Source organism: Neodiprion virginianus, chromosome 5 (genome assembly GCF_021901495.1).
Source record: "Neodiprion virginianus isolate iyNeoVirg1 chromosome 5, iyNeoVirg1.1, whole genome shotgun sequence".
Lineage (NCBI taxonomy): Eukaryota > Metazoa > Arthropoda > Insecta > Hymenoptera > Diprionidae > Neodiprion > Neodiprion virginianus.
This window is the reverse complement of record NC_060881.1, coordinates 31,172,178-31,190,441: the sequence shown is the minus strand read 5'-3', so window position 1 is coordinate 31,190,441 and position 18,264 is coordinate 31,172,178. Positions and strand designations below refer to the sequence as shown.

At 36.6% G+C, this 18,264-nt stretch overlaps 1 protein-coding gene across 5 annotated transcripts; it reads right to left on the bottom strand.

Annotated features, from left to right (window-relative positions):
- On the bottom strand, nucleotides 1–18,226 carry LOC124305809 (cyclin-T). 5 transcript variants are annotated; one of them, XM_046765658.1, is made up of 9 exons: nucleotides 18,094–18,226; nucleotides 17,303–17,658; nucleotides 15,901–16,111; nucleotides 15,700–15,823; nucleotides 15,558–15,603; nucleotides 14,491–14,587; nucleotides 14,177–14,374; nucleotides 11,285–14,029; nucleotides 1–4,564 (listed from the first exon to the last, which is right to left on the bottom strand). In XM_046765658.1, exons 2-9 carry the CDS (start codon nucleotides 17,446–17,448, stop codon nucleotides 4,475–4,477), a joined length of 3,657 nt encoding a protein of 1,218 aa, XP_046621614.1. In that variant the 5' UTR covers nucleotides 17,449–17,658; nucleotides 18,094–18,226; the 3' UTR covers nucleotides 1–4,474. The 5 variants fall into 5 exon arrangements, with proteins under 5 accessions (XP_046621614.1, XP_046621613.1, XP_046621615.1 ...); XM_046765657.1 differs by lacking the exon at nucleotides 18,094–18,226 and adding an exon at nucleotides 17,767–17,965; XM_046765659.1 differs by lacking the exon at nucleotides 18,094–18,226 and adding an exon at nucleotides 17,767–17,965 and having other exon boundaries at nucleotides 14,497–14,587.
- Nucleotides 18,227–18,264: the final 38 nt, after the last annotated feature.

Genomic DNA, 18,264 nt, shown 5'->3' with positions numbered 1-18,264 from the left:
TATTTTGGCATACAAAATAATTTTATTTACAGTTCGGTATCATTACTTTAATCGATTAATGATTTGTTTTTTTTTTTTTTTCTCGTTATATTTTTACTAAGTTATACTAAGCGACGATAGTATTCAATATTCATCAGTAATATAATTAATAATATTTGTATTTATCAATCTGTATATGTATGCATGTATGTATGTATTTATGTAGACAAGTAAAAGGGGAGGGGTTGTGGAAATCTATTTACAAGAAACAAAATAATAATAATAATAATAATAATTTGCTGAAAATAAAAGTATTACAATAAGGATGATCATCGTCCGGAAAACAGTGCCTGAACGAGTGATTAATTTTATATTGTTTTTTCTTCATTTCTTTTTTTCTTATCATCTGATTATTCCCTACAGAGCACGCGTATGCATTATCGTTTTAAACTACCAGCTTCTGTATACGTTACGTAGTAAAGATTGCGAAAAGAAAACGTATACATGTTTATGTATATAATATATACATATACATATATATATATATATATATATATATATATATATATATATATATATATATATATATATATATGTAGATTCATATAAAGACAATTAAATATTTATTTTCTAAAAAAGTAATCTCATATACTATTACAATAACTGCTTATGGAAAGAACTATCGACCGTGAATAGTTTCTTCTTTGAACCTCTGCTCATTTTGCATGTATAAAAACGTTACTTCCGTTCGGATTTATTTTTTATTTTTAATTTTTTTTCGTTTTCTTCTTGTCAACGCAAGACAGTTTATTGCATCCACAACGACATCATTAGTTATCTTTAAATCGATATAGCGTGATTGTGATTAGTTTGAAAAATTGAATAGTTTGAAATAGCAATTTTGAAGCATGAGAAAAAAAGATATTGTAATTTTGAAGGGAACAAAGTTATAAATAATTTTTGCCGTAATTTAGAAAGTTTAAAAAAATTGCTTAGCTGAAGCTCGAATAATATTAAAAGAAATCTAAAGTGTGACTCGAATTATTGCACAACTCGAATTCTTTTACAATGTTTCGTTTTAATGCAGTTGAGTAAGACTATGTCGATCAAAAATAATTATCCACGGTAAGTTGATAGAATGAAACAAAAACGAAAGAGCAAAATTGTCTTCACCCACAGGTATGATAAGATCCACAGGATTTCAAACCATCAAGATGCGAATAAGAAATGTGAACAAGGGCTAATCGATATTATCATCTTGAAATGCGACCGTTGTCGTTCTTATTACTATTATAGAAAATATAATTGTTAAATAATATAAAAGTATACAGACGAATTAATTGAAACGGAATAAACGTCTATTACATAACACTGTTATAATAAATCTAAGTTTATAATTTATACGATTTTCTATTTCAATTATTTAATATCCAATATTCTAACGTATTTATACAACATTATCATTTCAATATTATCGGACAATATCGGAGTTTAAAGTTTGACAATAATTAATTCTTAAACCGTACCTCCATACCTCAAGCTTTTTTGCCGTTTTTATTTCTTTTGTCACCCCCTCTTTTTTCTTTTTTCTTTCAAATTCTCCTATAAATCTCTAATCGTCGATCCTAACTTCTACAAATTCATTCATTCATTGTTATAAGTATAATTTACTATTACCGTTTCACTTTGTTGAAGGATTTCGCCGAATTCCCAGACAGTAATATTTACAATTGTATATCTGGCCGGCTAGCCTTGTGACAATTCGAAAACGATGTTTTGATGAAACGTTAATGGGAAGAAAAAAAAAAAATAAAAAAAATATACTGTCACACCTTCCCAGAGTCAGCCAGCCTGCCACCAAATGCCAAAACAATAATCAATGAATGCAGAACTACTAATATTTTTTTTAGTAAAATTATTCTTAGGCAGTTTTACATAATTTTTCTCAGTATTAAAGTTAAGCGGCAGTGGTGGCGGCTGTTGTAAGTGATATTTATAATACAATAACTGTAGATAAGTATATAATTGAGTTTAACATTGAGGAAATCTGTTTCCAAGGATAAGCTATCGTAACGTTATTTTTTGTTGGTGTTACTATTGTTATTATTATTCTTACTTATGTTGTGTAAATGTTTTTATCTACAATCGTGACACGGCTTAGGTACACGTAATAAACTAACTATAATAATAATAATAATAATGATAATAATAATATTACTATATAGGATATAAAGGCATTGTCATACAACGACAAAAACTATTGAATATATGTTACTATATAATATATATATGTGAGATATGCATATACATATATATATATAACTGAAGTTGGATAACTATGCATCATTTTTCTAAGAGATGTTATAATAATAATAAAAAAATCTTTGCTGTTACATTCAATTAAGAAAAATAAATAAATTTTACACAGACACCTATTTTTTTTTTTTTTTTTTTTTTTCCTATGTGAAATCAAACGTGCCACACGCAGTTTGCGATTTTTGTATACACTTTAATATATTCTCCTTCCCGCCCCCTTCAACGATAATGTACGTATACATAATAGGGTGTTTAGAAAATAAAGAATAATAATTATAATAATCATGATCGATGGAGTTTAAATTATTGAAGTATAATAGATAGAAGGCATGTGTATGTGCCACGTACCATGTATATGTATGATATTGATTATCAAGATAGGGACGGTCGTCAAAAGTATGATACAAGAGAAGAAGTAAACTAGAAAGAAGCAATATAATGAAAAAGCAACAAATAATAGGCAAAAGGTGATCGAAAACAGTTCCCAACTAATTCCAGTTCCAGCCTATGTATGAATCTTTGATAAAAGAAATGTTTCATTCACCTTTTAGGCGGCAGTTGACAATTGGTGCGTTAATAGTAGATTACAAATTAACAATCTCGTTTTTTTTTATTTTGTTGTTTTGTTTTTTTTTGTTGTTTTTTTTTCTTTTTGCTGTCGATTGCATAGGCTATTTGAATGACGTTTATCTTTAGATTCTTGTCTTTCGTTCTGCCAATCAAATGATGCGATTAATGCGAGAAATATATTTGCGTACGACAGTGACCAGAAGCCAATAATGAATCGTGATTTTGTACAGTAGGAGTGATAATAATAATAACAACAACAACAACAACAACAACAACAACAACAGCATTAAAGTTTCACTAATCTGTTCCCATAATTATTATGTTACATTGACAAATGATTAGAGAAATCGTGAAAAAACAGCCTGCGATCAAAGTCACCGTGATGCAGAAGAATAGGTGACGAAAAAAAATTGCGGAAAAAAAACAAACAAAAAAAGTACGCAGTCAGACTACATTTTACTTATATTCAGGTATATGCAGTTAACCGTTGAAACCTAGCCTCAATGACGTCGGTATATTGTTAGTGATTGAAAATGAACTCAGTCTCTCTCTTCCGACACGATGCAACGATTAGAGAAGAAAATGACAAAAAAAAAAAAAAATTTAAATCGATTAGTCGTTATCTAAACGCTAGCAAAATCTACTACCTACAGATGTATCTCTATTATTACCTGAGTAAGTATAATTATAATAATAATAATAACAACAAAACAACCATTATTATTATTATTCGTTTCTTAATTATATGAAGATTCAATACTAGATTTCTAAATATATAAACACACACACATATATATATAGAATATGTTTATATGCATAGAATATTATTACGGTAATAGATAGGTAGATGTTGTGTTGTAGTTTTTGTTTATATTTTCTTGCTTTTGCTTTTTCTCCATTCCTGTTCTTATGCTTTGTCCAGTTAACATCTTTGGTTGATGACATATTTTTTCCATTTTGTTATTCATATGGAGCCACATCTGTACACGCAACAATTGTCGTATCAACAATATGTATTAAATTATTGTTGTTATTGTTGTTGTCATTATTACTATAATAATAATAATTATTATTATTATTTAGTCCAATATAAAAAAGTTTATAAATTAAAAAACACGTATTAAACTTATGATAATATTTAATGGATTATTATAAATGTTGTTGTTGTTGTTACTTTTACTACTATTGCTACCACTCAATCATCAATGCTGATTGCAATGATAAACCTTCGATCCAATCAATCATATGAATACAGGATTGTTATTAATATTATAATACATAGTTTACCTATAACAAATACAAAGAACGCACGTTCCTTATCATTATTATTAATATTATTACTGTTACTTGATTATTTATATAATTAATTCTTGTTATTGTTATTATTATGATTTACTTTTTATTTGCAGAGGTTTTTTTTCTTTTTTTTTTTCTTTTTTTCTCCTTTCACCTACGGCTTCTTTTATGACAGTGAATCTGAGAGGGAAAGAGAGAGAAAGTGAGAGAACGTGCGTATGCGTGTTTGTGTGTGAATGTGTGTGTGTGTAAGATAAGAAATATAGGCAGAGATGAAAATTAGCTATATAAACATTTGTATAAATCGTTGCTACTACGTCGGATGGGACGAGTGCTGCGTAGAGGACTTGCTCGAAGTCTTGTAGTAGGAAGACGAGGAGGAGGAGGACGACGAATGCTTTTCCTGAAACATATTTATCACGTTAATACCACCAAAAGCACAGAGATGAGGAAATGGAAATAAAGAAAACAATTACAATGAAAGTAAATAGTTACTTTTAACGTTGATGATTAAGTGTTCAAATTTTTTCCGCTCAATAATATTCAAGATTATCAATTCATGAGCTACATTATTTTGCTATAACATTCTTATATAATAATTAAATGAAAATACGGGTTTGTTGTCTGGGAAAAAGATCTACCCTACACAAAGCCAATACATATTACGGAGTAAATTTTCTTTCGACGGTAGAAAAAATGAGAATGGTAAATATTTATTATTATTTAAACTGTAGTAGTAAACGATAACGGTTGACAATCATTTTGTGGAAATAAAAGTTATCGTTGGTTGTATGTTCTATTAATGATACAGGATGCCTACATTAATTGATAATTAGTTGTCGCACATCTAACATATGATATATATATATAAATATCATATAATCAAAATACTGCTGCCAATTAAATGTCGAAATGAAAAAAATCTGCAAACAACGGGACTATCATGAAAAAAAAAAAAAGTAAGCAAAAGATGTTCGTACAAAAGACGCAAGTACGGAATGCAAAGAAAACTGTTTAAAAGACAGGCATCCAACCTAACGAACTACATTCAACGCGCAATACGATAGTTGTGAGGTGGAAAAAGAGATCGGGATTTATTAGAGGATGCGATAATAGCGCATTATTAAATGTAAAAGAAACAGACAAAGTGAAATTGATAATAAAAGATACTGCGACATAAGATTAGGACAGAAAAGAGATAAGGAAAATATATGCAATAGACAAAGAAGGCCGCACAAAGAGTGAGTACGAAACAAGGGAAGTTAGTACACGGATACACATCTACGGTAATGAACGCAGAATTGCCGCGTTTGCAACAAGGTGTAATTTACTAACATCACAACTATTTCTACTACTACTACTACTATTACTACTACTACCAGTACTACTACCAGTGCTACTACCGCTACTACTAACTACTACTAACTACTACTAACTACTACTAACTACTACTACTACTACTATTATTATTATTATAATTATTAATATTATTATGATTGTTTTGTTGTGGTGTTGTTAAAAAGACAAAATAATTACTAAGGTATTCGTTTTCAATAGATCGTTTATTCACTAAGCATTTTTTTTTTTTTTTTTGACCGCGCCGTGTATATCACACGCGCTCTCACACAAACATATGCAGTATGTAATAATTGTTTTCAAAAAACACGAAGAAAAAGAAAAAGAAGGAACAGGAAATGTGTTTTGAAAAAAAGAAATAAAGTGGGGAAAAAAAAAAAACAAAACAAAACTTCCTCCCCCTCTCTTCAACTTTTCCTTTCTCTTCAAGCCAAATAATAGTGTTTGTATTTCATAATTTTTACCAGCGATAACGTTCAATTTTGTATTCGGTTTATCTACATAGTATTCAGTATCGTGTATTAATTGTTGAATTATCCAGATGGATATTAGATAGATAAGTTACAGTATTATGTACTTTACAAAAATACACATGCTTTGTACATGGCACGCCGATACAACAACAAAGGCAACGACGATGAAAACGGATACATTATATCTCATGAACATTATTCTTTCCTCGTTACATAATTAATTAATGTATTTTAGAGTAATCGAGGTTCAATTTTTACGTCAACTTTTAAACCTTACATTAACAAAACTAACTTATCGGATCTCTTTAAATCTATGTAACATCACTAATGTCTTTTAGATTAAAAAAATATTTATGCACATATGTATATGTATATATATATATACACATGTATATATTTGCAATATACTCCAAATTTAAGTTCTATTTTTAACAGCCATTACACCATAGCTACCTAGTAGAAATATAAATATTTGACAACCGTTCCGATTTTAAAATTTTTTTTCTCCAACACTCTTTTTCAACGATTAGACCACCTTCTTGAAACAAAATTCTTTCAACTGTTTACTTATCTTTTTCAAACGGTACAGAAACCATAGCAATTATTTTGTCCTTCTTTTGTATAGAGAAATATATATAGATATTCTCTTAAAACTACGTGTTTATACAGAAAAAAATTTATTTATATATATATATTTCGTATAGTTTTCAGAGTAATAATAATAATAGTAGTATTTATAATTATTATTGTTATCAAGAAATTACTTTACCGACACACACACGATACTCGATCGTTATAAATTTATTGTCAGACGTGCATAGGCTATACTTTCTCGTCAAAATTCGAAGCTAACTAATAATCGATTACTTTCACATACACAAAGGTGTATATAATAGGGTTTCAATTTTCTATTTTCACAAGCATACATCAGTTCATATCACCGATATTAATTTTTGATTTACATTTTCATACAACAAAAATATAAATATTACGAAGGAAACGATCGTAGAGATTAAATATTGGCATAATAATAACTTTTATAGAATATGTATGAAGTTTTTACGAACAATGTTAGGTGAGAACGAAAAGGGTTGAATATATAATCGTGTTTCTTCAATACGTTGTGATAATAAATATTTATTTCACCTAGTGTTCTCCATCGGTCAGAAAAGTATGTAAGAAAAATTAAACAAACCCGAATTTTCAATGGTTACGATCCTTCGACATATTACGTTTCTATGAATCAACTACTGATACCAATCTGAAAACTATGTCTACAATTTACAACTATAACTACGACTACGGCTACATAACTAAGTGTACAAAATAAAGTTACTAAACAAGCTTTGCTGAACAGCTCCTACATTTCATTATTCTCAACTCGATTCAATGATGTGAGATAATTTTTATTCGAAATGCTAAAACGAAACTTTATTAAGACGCACATGGATAGAAATTGAACTGGGAGAGAACTGTGGAGGAATACAAGGATTATTATCGAAACGCGCCTCAAAGTAGTAAGCTTATATAATTTAAAAAATATAATTATAAATGAAGAGGAAGAACGAAAGTAGAGAAGAGTAGCGAGGTTTTAGTTCGTAGCTGATAATTATACCAGAGATCATATTGTACGTATGTAATAATGGAAGATGGAATATAAATTTAAAGAGAAGGAAAAAAAAAAAAAATAAAACGAAAACTGATAGAAATGAAGAGCAAAATAAAATAAATGAAAAAATAAACGAATGAAGATACGCAATAAAATATTTTCAATAACTGTATTGTAACGAATAGGGTGTGTTAATACAGTATTTTGGGTACCTCGATCATTGAACAATTGTCATTTTATCCCTTTTCACTATAAAGAAAGTGGATTTCAGTATTTTCGATAAAGTTTTGACACAACGATTAGGAATTAAAATTATATTGTATTCTTTTTCGTTCTTCTCAAACTGATCAAAACACTCTGAATGTCACTGTACCGCAAGAAAAAAAAAATCATAATTACACATATTTATATTTCTCTAGACAAAACTTTTGTGCTGCCATTGCAGAGGAGTTTCAATAAAGTTATTTACAAATTTTATAACAAAGAAGTGAGTGTAATTGGTTTTTCTTTTTTGTTCTTACTACATTTACCCCATCAACCACCTTGCATTTTAAGCATCACCATACCTAAATTGACAAACACAACTCAACGTGTGCTTTATAATAATATATAATAATAACAGTAATGTAGAATACAACGTAATAAATATATAGATATTCGAAACTAGCGATAACATGATTGTAAAATTTACCGTCCCTCAAGCAGACAATGAGTTTAACAAGTTGTGAAATATAATTATATGTGTGTGTGTGTGCTTGTGTGATTATGCGTTGACTTGTTTGCGCATTTCTAGTCTCTATCTTGCTGAATAATAAGAACACAAATGTGACAACAAGGTTAATTAATTGTGACGCTATAGGCAGATTAGTAGAATCGATGCAAAGTTATCATATGATCAGTTTCTCTATTGGACAGGAAGAAAGATGGAAAAATTATACAGAGGTTGAAGAAAGAAAAAGAAGAAAAGAAAAAACAAACACCAAAACCACAACTAATACTACATACAACGCGCGATTGCACGAAAATCAATCAACATAACAGGGTTGATTAATCAATCTGTATAAAATGATATAATATAACATGAAATAAAGAATAAAACAAAATATGCTATCTAGATTTATAATATGACGATAAACTAAACACCTATAACGCTGCCAAAATGAAGTCGATCAATACTAATAATCACAGTGCACATCGTCTTTTAACCTTGACATTTTAATTCCTTTCCTACAATAAACGTATACGTAACAACTCTGAAGATTTCAGTTTGGAATTATCTCTATATCAGCTATATTGATATCGATGACTTAGTTTTGTCGCATAAAACACGGGGGGGAAAAAACTACTCTTGTTGGTCTATTCGAGGCCATTTTATGCTAGGTTTATTCAAAATCGAGCTATCTCATTTCGTTCCTAATTAACCGATAATTTAGAGTACATTTTTATGTCCCGTTCTCTTCTTAATTTCAATATACGTGAAATTTTGAGTTCACACAACTCTGACTAAACAAAACCATATATATACACGCACACACACACACTAGGATGGTTCTTAAAAAAAAGTAATGCCTTAACTACGAATGCCCCCCCCCCCCCCCCCCCCGGCCCGCCAAACCACATCTAAATAATAAATAATTTCGTAATTTTTTCAGATTTTTTACACAACTCTAAACCGTGTTGCCAAAGTTATGCTTCCCAATTAACCCTTTTCAAGGTAATAGTAAATCTGCCAAACGGATTTTGATGAAATTTACCATCAGGAGGTTTCTTGGATCGCCGATTACGAATCTGAACTCGAAATTTTGAAATTCAAAAGAACAGATCCAATATGGCAGTATCAAGTGACTTTTGGAATGCTTGTTTGCAATTTCGAGTGCAGATTCGTAATCAGTGGTCCAAGGAACCCCGTTATATTAAAATTCATCGAAATTCGTTAAGTAGCTTTACTGTTGCATTTAATAGGGGTAAAATAGGGAAATTAACTCTCTAGCGCGTGGCACGAGCTAGTCATTTTCGGCCTATTTGGAGCCAATTTGGGGGATGAGACAGTTGAAATTCAAAAATGATCACCCTATATACACACATGTACATAAGTATACATGTGGAAAAGATAAATAAATTTTTTGATCGCTGTATACTTGTATGAAAGTTAGTTTTAATTTGAGCACTGCACAGTTATACCTACTATAATATTGAGTGTCATTTTCAAAATGAGCCTAATTGATTAGGTATAATCTGGACAGGTGTATATTACTCTCACTCCGTTTATCGTCAACAAAATTAATTTAACATGGCCATCGAGATACTAAGTTGAACTGACTAAGTTCAACATCAAGCTGTCTGTTCGCTGACTTTGTCTGACCTAACGTGTAAAAAAATATGTAGAAAAAATTTCACACAGAAATTCCTGATATAAAATGACTATGTTTAAAAAATATATTTTATTATCATAGAGGGAAATATTCAAGAATCGATTCTACTAACAAACATCAATTTTGAACCCTGAATTTTAGTTACGTCGATGAAAATATCTAATGTGAACTTCCTCTAGTATTTGAGCAAATCATTGTGAATTCTAAGATAGTCAATGCCACAAAAAGTACACAAAATTGAAAAGATCCAGGATATGAACAAACCTTTACTTAAAAAAAGTATTTTTGAAGGAGTGGTAAATAAAAGGTGGTGTTGTTCATTGCACCACATTACCAGTCTTTCGAGCCGTAAGCCGACAAGTACAAATTAAGATTGTTACAATGGAAAGATACAAAGATGCGATCTATAACATGCCGAGAACCAAGAATAATACATTGCACGTTATGAGAAACACACCTGCCCTCCTGATCCTACTAGACCAATTGAATTCTCGGACGCTTCCCTGACAACACATGACGTCAAATTACAATAAGAGTCACAGCTTCTTTGGTAATTCAAGTCATGCCTAAAATACTCATGCGAAATGCTGCAAGACATATGGTTAGCAAACAAAATTGCTTCCATCCCTGATCAATTCCAAAATTCGAAACTACTAACACCGTCCGACGAACGGAAATTGGAAGGTTAAAAAAAATTTTATTCCCTCTAATAAAGTACACCCTCAAAGTATGACCATGCTTTCAGATCGTTTCGATTACTCAGGAGGTGGTGGTGGTGGTGGTGGTGGAGGGGAATTTTCCGGTGGTGGACCATCGGGAAGAGGAGGGGGCGTAGCGCGACTGTTTTGATCGTGACGACTGACGGCTATGGAGGGAGGCGGAACAGACGTATCAATGGCAGTACCTTCTGCGGTGAGAATAATATTTCCCGTTGTAGGATGATGAATAGGATAAATGGAAAACTGAGGTTGATATTGATGCATATAAACGCAGTTAGCGTCGTAAGGTACGTATCCATTGTGGGTGTAGACAGTGGTCGGTTGCTGATGTTGATAGCCAGGAAAGTAGAAGGAGGATGAAGAGGAGGATGACAAGGAGTTTGCTGCGACAAGAGAAGACGACAACGATGAGGATGACGACAAAGAACAAGATGTCGAAGAGTTAAGGGGTGGTGGGTAGTCACCCCTGGCGTTGAGCATCAGGGGTGGCGGCGGAAGTTGACGGGGGAGACGCGGATGGGGGTTGTTCCGTCGAAAGTATGGCGGATGACCGCGAGCCGGAAACTGTCGTCCGCCCCTCCCGCCTCCACGTACCTTATTGTTTCCGGTAGTGTTTCCCCCCGTGTAGTGCCGGCCATTTTGCTGCCTTTCGCCGAGTCCCTGCTGACGCGGCTGCTGCTGATAGTTTCCGGCTGCGAGGATCATCGTCGAGCCGCCCGTCACGGCCTGCGAGTGTTTCTTGGGCGGCGGCACGCCGCCTGTCGGACTAGCAGCGTCGGAATCACGTTCGCGTTTCCTCCCCTCGTTGCTATTATTCCCAATCCCAGGTCCCGTCCGTATCTTGATTTTGAGAGGCGCCTGGACCTGAGCTTCACCACCTCCGGTATTTTCCCCCCCCTTAAGACGCTCTTTCGGTATCTTTATCTTAAGGCTGGAGCCCTCGGAGGGCGTGTGCGTCAAACTGGCATCCCCGCCGCCACCGAGGTTTATCTTGTCTTTCGGTATAGTGATCTTAATAGGTACAGTCGTAGAGCCGGAGGTGGGTGGATTTGTCAACGGATCTTCCCCACTCCTCTCTTTGTCCCTGTGGTGTTTCTCCTTTTCGCGATCTTTGTGTTTGTGCTTGTGTTTCCGCTCCTCCTTCCCCTTGTCCCTGTCCTTGTGTTTGTGCTTTTCCTTCTTCTTCTTCTTTTCACTTTTGTGGTGCTCAGACCTCTTCTCTTCTGCTGCTGCTGTTGCGACAGGTTGCGTTACGGGTACTTGAGCACTTTGCACCGTCGCAGAGGCTCCCGCAGGCGCTTCGGAAACTCTCTCAATCGACGGAGCATCAATTTGCTGCTGCTGCTGTAATTGCTGCTGCTGCATTTGCTGTTGAAGCAGTGAGGGTATCGGCGGCGGTGTATTTTCTTGGAGCAGAGCGCTTATGCTTCTCGCAGACTTCAGCGGTGGCAAATATTCCGGGTGCTCGGGTTCCCGCTTCTCGTTAAAGTCTTGCCGGATCAATCTGGACGGATCGTACCCATTGGAGAGTGGCTGCTGAATCATAGCAGAGCCTTGGGTAATTAGGGAGGACGTATTCGTAGCACTAGTGGCGCCCTGAGGTTCTGGTTCGAAGGGTTTTATGAGTTCTGGAGGCTTCAAATCGCTCGCAACAGAGGCACTCTTACCATTCGACGGAGTAGAGTTATCTCTGATAGGCTGTATCAGTTCTGGGATTCTTCCAAGACTTTTCACGGCGTCGAGTCCACCTGCATCCTCGCCTCTAACCCTAGGCGGTTGTTCCGGCTCACACACAGATGATGCTCTGTGTCTCTTGTGCGACGAAGACGTGGCAGCGAGTTCGTTGACGCCTCTTTTAAAAGACATAGCCGGATGATCGCCGGGATGATGCAAAGCTCCAGGAGGACTGGCGAAAGGAGATACGAGGTCGATTGGTTCTTGCTTCATACTAATCGGTTCCTGCTTTATGGTCCTAGCTGCGGACGGTGGTGTTTTCTGCTTAGGTTTCGCCCTCTGCGAATGACTCGACGACTCTCTTACATTCGGTACTGATTTCTCAGGGCTGAATAGCGATCGATGTTTAGATCCAGGCGGTGTTTGATGAGTAGACAAATACACCGCGGGAATTCGTTCCAATTCCTCAGGCCTTGGTTTTTTGTCTGTTTTAATATCGTCGATACTGAGGGGCATTGGTGTTGTTGTCGATCCCGGTGATCCAGCGTTTCCGTTTCGGACGGTCTCCTTCATGATCTGAGCAACGCCGTGATGACCGGAATACTGTCCCTGCATGGGCTTCGATTTACTGAGCATCTGTTGGCCTGCCGACGCCGGGTTTCCGGGCGATTTTTCCCGCCCTCCAAACGACTGCCCCTTCATCTGGTTCAAAACAACAACGGGATTCCCTTGCACTTTACCGTGATGGTGCGACTGCTTAGTGCTCATATTTGTGGGATACTCCTCTTTGCTTTTCTGAGTCGTTAATGATAACGGCAGAGGTTTTTCAATCAGCTTCCTCACCTCTTCGCACCTCTGTTCCAATATATCCGGCTGTTTCTTCTGTCTATCGACTCTGGAACCTTCCCCGGCATATTTGCTGTACAGTTTCTGCGATTCCTCCTTTCTGTGATCAGGTGGCTTGTGTCTCGCTGGATCGTATTGTCGCTTCTCAGTGCCGACAGGCTGAAGGTGTTTGTTGTCAGTCAAATAGTGAACCGTGTGAGGAACGCCGTGGCTGTTGTTACTTCCCTGTTTATCCTGCGAGGAGGTTTCGCCGGTAATTCCCTGGTCGTTTCTTCCCAACATGGGATCGATCATAGCTGACCCCCCGGAATTTTCGGAAACAGGTACGCTGTGTCCTCCATGAGTAAAAACTGTCCCTCCGCTTGTTCCGCTGCTCGAATTATATTCCCTGGGCATTCTTTGCCGCGCAGGATCGCGGCTAGATTCTCTCTGGGTCTGACTGTATCCGGAATGCCTCGAGGATGAGGGATACTGTGACGCTGGAAGCTGAGGAGCGGGCTTAAGGTGGTGGTGATTGTGATGCGCGTGTGGTTTTTGACCCGTCTGGGGCACAGAGTGTTTTCCCATAATCTGAGCACCGGATGGAACTGGTTTGTGATGATGAGAGTGACCCTGAACTGTCGTGGCAGCCTTTTCACGCTCCAAACGTTCCCGTTCCTTCTTCTCTCTATGCTCGCGGTAGTCGACCGGCGGTCTTCCCAAAGATGAAGTGTTTTTCTTGTCATCCGAACGCTCCGTGTGATGCGTTCTATTTAACTGGAAAGTTGGTCCTCCATCCAAGGCGGAGACCGGAGACTGAATCTTGCGAGCCTCCAGATCCTGAGAAAATAAATAATAAATGTATTAAAACGCAACACATGTAAGATAAACATGGGAAAGAAATTTTGGAGGGATTTTGAAGCGCACTGTTGATGCTGTTTCTACTATTTCAAACATGAAAGATTGATCGTGTGTTGGGATACTCACGTAAGGTGAATTCGACAAGCTGGCATGGCTCATGTTTGGACTCTGGTTTGCAGATATGCTCATGATTTTCTTTTTGAGCCTCGATGGGCATTTGTCGAATATGTGAAGAAACTCTGCGGTCAACTGCTGAAGCAGTTCAGATGTTACCGACCTGTCAACGTACCAAAACCAATGTTTTCCCTCGTTGCTTTGCGGTATCTACGATGGAATAATTCGGAGTGAATACGCCACTCAGAAGCGTGTCAATAAAGAAGAATTGACAGTTGTAACTAAAAATTGGGAAACATTTAATAAACCGCAGAAAGCTGTTCGACCTTTACCTCCCAATTGGACCATTTGCAGGCAAGGTGAATGCAGAAGCAAGCAACAACTGTCGGCTTATACTGAAGACACATTGTGGTCAGGTGCAAACTGAAAGCAAAGGAAAACGGACGTTTTAGACAAATGGATTATAACTTGAGAGTAAATTCTTTGGAAATATTGCTCAACAGAAAACTTTAAGTTTTTTCTGCGATTCTACTGGGTGAATATGACGTAGAAGGATTGTCACTATATCAACTGTTCTACGATTGATAAATTATAAAGAAGAAAAGAAAAAATGCAAACAGTCCAAATTAGGCACTTTATCAGGACTTGATATTTGTTAGTCTTTCATGAATCTAGACTGTTTAAGACTTGATTCTAACTGGACGTAGTGATAGCCGATGTGAAAAGATTGTTATACAGAGCAGGTTCGATTTTTCTAAGGCTTCTTTGGAAAAACCTACCGCTTCAAGGGTGAAAAGCTCGAAGCTCAAAGCGATTTTTGGATGGAATTATGTGCGGCGGACTGAAAACTAAATTTGAATGGATTCAAAAAGAGTTTGGTGGATGAACAGGGGTCGACAGTGTGTAATTATTTTTTAATTAAATTTTTTCAATTTACCTTCGACTTGTTTAATCCGCATCGTCAACTTAGCTTACGAAATTAGCGCGACCGGGCTTCGCTTTGGGCATAAGTGTTTCTTTAGAATCAGACATAAACGCGACCGCAACGCAACGTTCCTTCCCCAAATAATACTGTCGACATTGAAATTGAAATATGAATAGGTATTAATGAGTGGAATTCTGAAATACGCGTTACCGTAGCACATGGTATTGACTAATTGATCAGTTGTAGCATCATTTCCAGTTGTAAATAATCTATCACTCATCGTTAATGATAAAGAATCAACATGAAATTAAAAAATTGTTTAAAAAATCAAATCTCCAATCGTTAATGAGCAATAAGACCAAGGTCAGAATGTTGCGCCGTTGAGCCGCCGCCCGAGAGGCCTTATTACGAAAAGATAATTTATATTCGTCTTATATCGAGGTAAAGTACGAATAAATCATTAGCCACCTGTTTGATGCCATGAAGTAGGAAGTCTGCGCCAAGTCCTTGCTCGCTGAAAATGATATTATAATAATTTAGAAAATGCTTTACAGGTTAATTATCACCTGCAAGTAATTAATCTGCAAAGTCTGTGGCAGCGAAAAGTTACCTTTGACTAACTGGCAGCACCTGACGACATGCGTATGCGGATGATCGATGGCAACATTGAACCCGAGGGTTTGGAGCAGCACGTTCTCATTGAAAACTAGATCTTGGGCCTGTTCGAGGTATTGCTGCAATAAGAAACGCAGTGTTTCAAGTAGAGGTATTTACGTGGTCGGCGGATGATGGGAGGCGATCAAAGACTAACTTCTGACTTTGTGTCCAGCGCAGGCTGCTCCCTGTGGAGGCAGAAGTATGCGACCTTTATAACGACTTCCAATTTCCGCGGCTGCTCTTCTACCTTGGCAGCCAAAAATAGGGCTGCTGCCGCTATTGCGTTCCTGTGGAACTGCGCTAGCGAGTGGAACACGTAGAACCGATGCATGTAGACTATTGCTGTGTTTATGCATAGCTGCGATCTGTTTGTCGCAATCCCATATGCGAGTTGTTGAGTTAAGGAAAATCGTTTTTCAAGTACCATTGAACTTTTTACTTACTCTATGCGAAAAATATTAATTCCAATTATGCAGAATATAAGGAGGTTGCTTATTTAAACTGCTACAAAACGCACAGCCATCAGACTGTGAGATGTGAAAAATGATCGTAAGTACTATAGAACAACGACGAAGTTATAAGATAAAAAATTAAAGCACGAGAATGATCAAATATGTGGAAAGCAGGACTTTTGTAGGTAAAACTTTAACCTGGCTATGCGGTACTAAAGAATAAATACAATGCTAAGGGCAAGGAAACCTGTTGAAGCGCATCTATAATATTAAAACCTCGTCCTAGTTGCAAGTAATAAACATGAATAGTGGCTTGCAATGGAAAGAATACGACTTATTCGTTACATCGTTGCTAAAGCGTGCCGCACTTACATAACAAACGCAAACAAGGATTGACGGTTGTTATTAAAACAACAACCTTATGGAATAGGAAATCATAACATAACTGTTAACAATTGGGATGGTTTCAAAATGATCTAATCATCGATGAAGATGTATGTAGTCCTAGAAAGATTGTTTTGAAAAACGTACAACCTTGCTGAAAATTGAAAAACAAAAAACACTTTTCGCAGAGCAAATTACAGACTTTCTTGATTAGTTTAGCGAACAACGAAGTATTTTTACAGACCACATTTGAAAATAACAGCAGTCTTAGGTAACACGTGCGGCACAAAGATAGCTAGTTTGTAGTCAAAACAAAACAGAGAAGGTTAAAGCGCAGAGAATAGATAAGTGGTAATAAACCATAAACTGGAATTCCGCAAGTGTTTGATCGCTGGTTCGATAAATTTAAACTATAGAACACGACAATCCCAGTGTTTACAAAGCTTTACCTTATTTTTACTCTGGCAGTGACTCGACTAGTCACGGATATGAACTCATTGAACTTTCCCAAGTGTTGACTCACACTAGTTTGGGACGCCAAACGCGCGGAGGGTCCAGGAAATGGGAAGACGATGACAAGGAAAATAGGAGAAATGAAGAAGGTTTTTGAATAACGAGGAAGCGACTCAATAGACGATGATATAAGGCGGCACGCTGGATTCGCGGAAATGTCGCGTGCGTCGTTTTAGATAGGTAAATGCGAAGGTTAAAAAAGGATACACAGAAAGCCGTTGTCCCATATCTTGTATAAAATTTGCTGCCTGCTGACGATAACTTAGCTCTTTATCTGCGTCGAAACCGCATCTTCTGCTCGGGGTTGTTGCTAATTGTTCCTTCGTAAAGTACCATTTTTCGTCAGCCGCCATTTATATGTACACTTCTGGCGTATACGCAGAAACTCAGGCTCGGCTTCGCACTTCACGTTGTTCAAGGTTCCCGAGGTTGCGATCACGGCCGCCACCCGCCAGGAGATAGCTTCACGTCACGGAAACCGGAAGTAAGCGAACCACAGGGATGAAGTTTCAAAACCGCGATTCCAAGATCGTCTCAGAGCACCATCGAAGAGCAATTCACACCTTCAAATTTAATCCTACATGTACATACTTCGTATATTCACCGAGATGATGATCAATTTTCGATAAATTTTTCACAGCGCAATAATAAATGTGATTTTTGGCACTTACTCGCGCGTCATAGGATGCGTCTCGAAATTAACTGGCGGCACTAAAAAGTCTCTAGAACGGAGAGAGCTACTTACAAACTCTGCAGCGCAAAAGAGATAAAATATGGTTGACAGCGCCAGGAGCAAAAATCGGAACGCAACCATGGTCATGTTTTCCTCGTTACTAGCGCCACGCGACTACGGATTTTAGTGCCAAGTGACGCGGCAGCAAACAATGAGTCAATTTTGCCGACGAGAGGCGTCGGTCTATGGCCGTTCGAATACTTTATGGACGAAGCTTCGGAGACGTAATTTGCTCCTGTATCGTATCGGAAGCACTTAACCTAACCTTGTTGTATTGGTCCTTTCCAACTCCTTAGAGATTGTTTATCTCCCGATCGAAGTCCTCGCAGTCTTCTTGGCCTGTTGTTAAACATCAACGATCGATCCCGTTATGTAACGGACCCTTAGTCGGCTGCGTGCTTTCGCGATTCGACGAGGGCGGAGGATTGTTGGTTAG

What these genes read in the sequence shown, in the direction of transcription:
- LOC124305809 (XM_046765658.1), bottom strand. Translation starts at nt 17,448, where the DNA reads ATGGCGGCTGACGAAAAATGGTACTTTACGAAGGAACAATTAGCAACA. An exon ending in ATGGGACAACGGCTTTCTGT is followed by an intron (nt 16,112 to 17,302) that starts GTATCCTTTTTT and finishes TGCGACAAACAG; the next exon opens with ATCGCAGCTATGCATAAACA. An exon ending in GCTTGTCGAATTCACCTTAC is followed by an intron (nt 14,030 to 14,176) that starts GTGAGTATCCCA and finishes TTATTTTCTCAG; the next exon opens with GATCTGGAGGCTCGCAAGAT.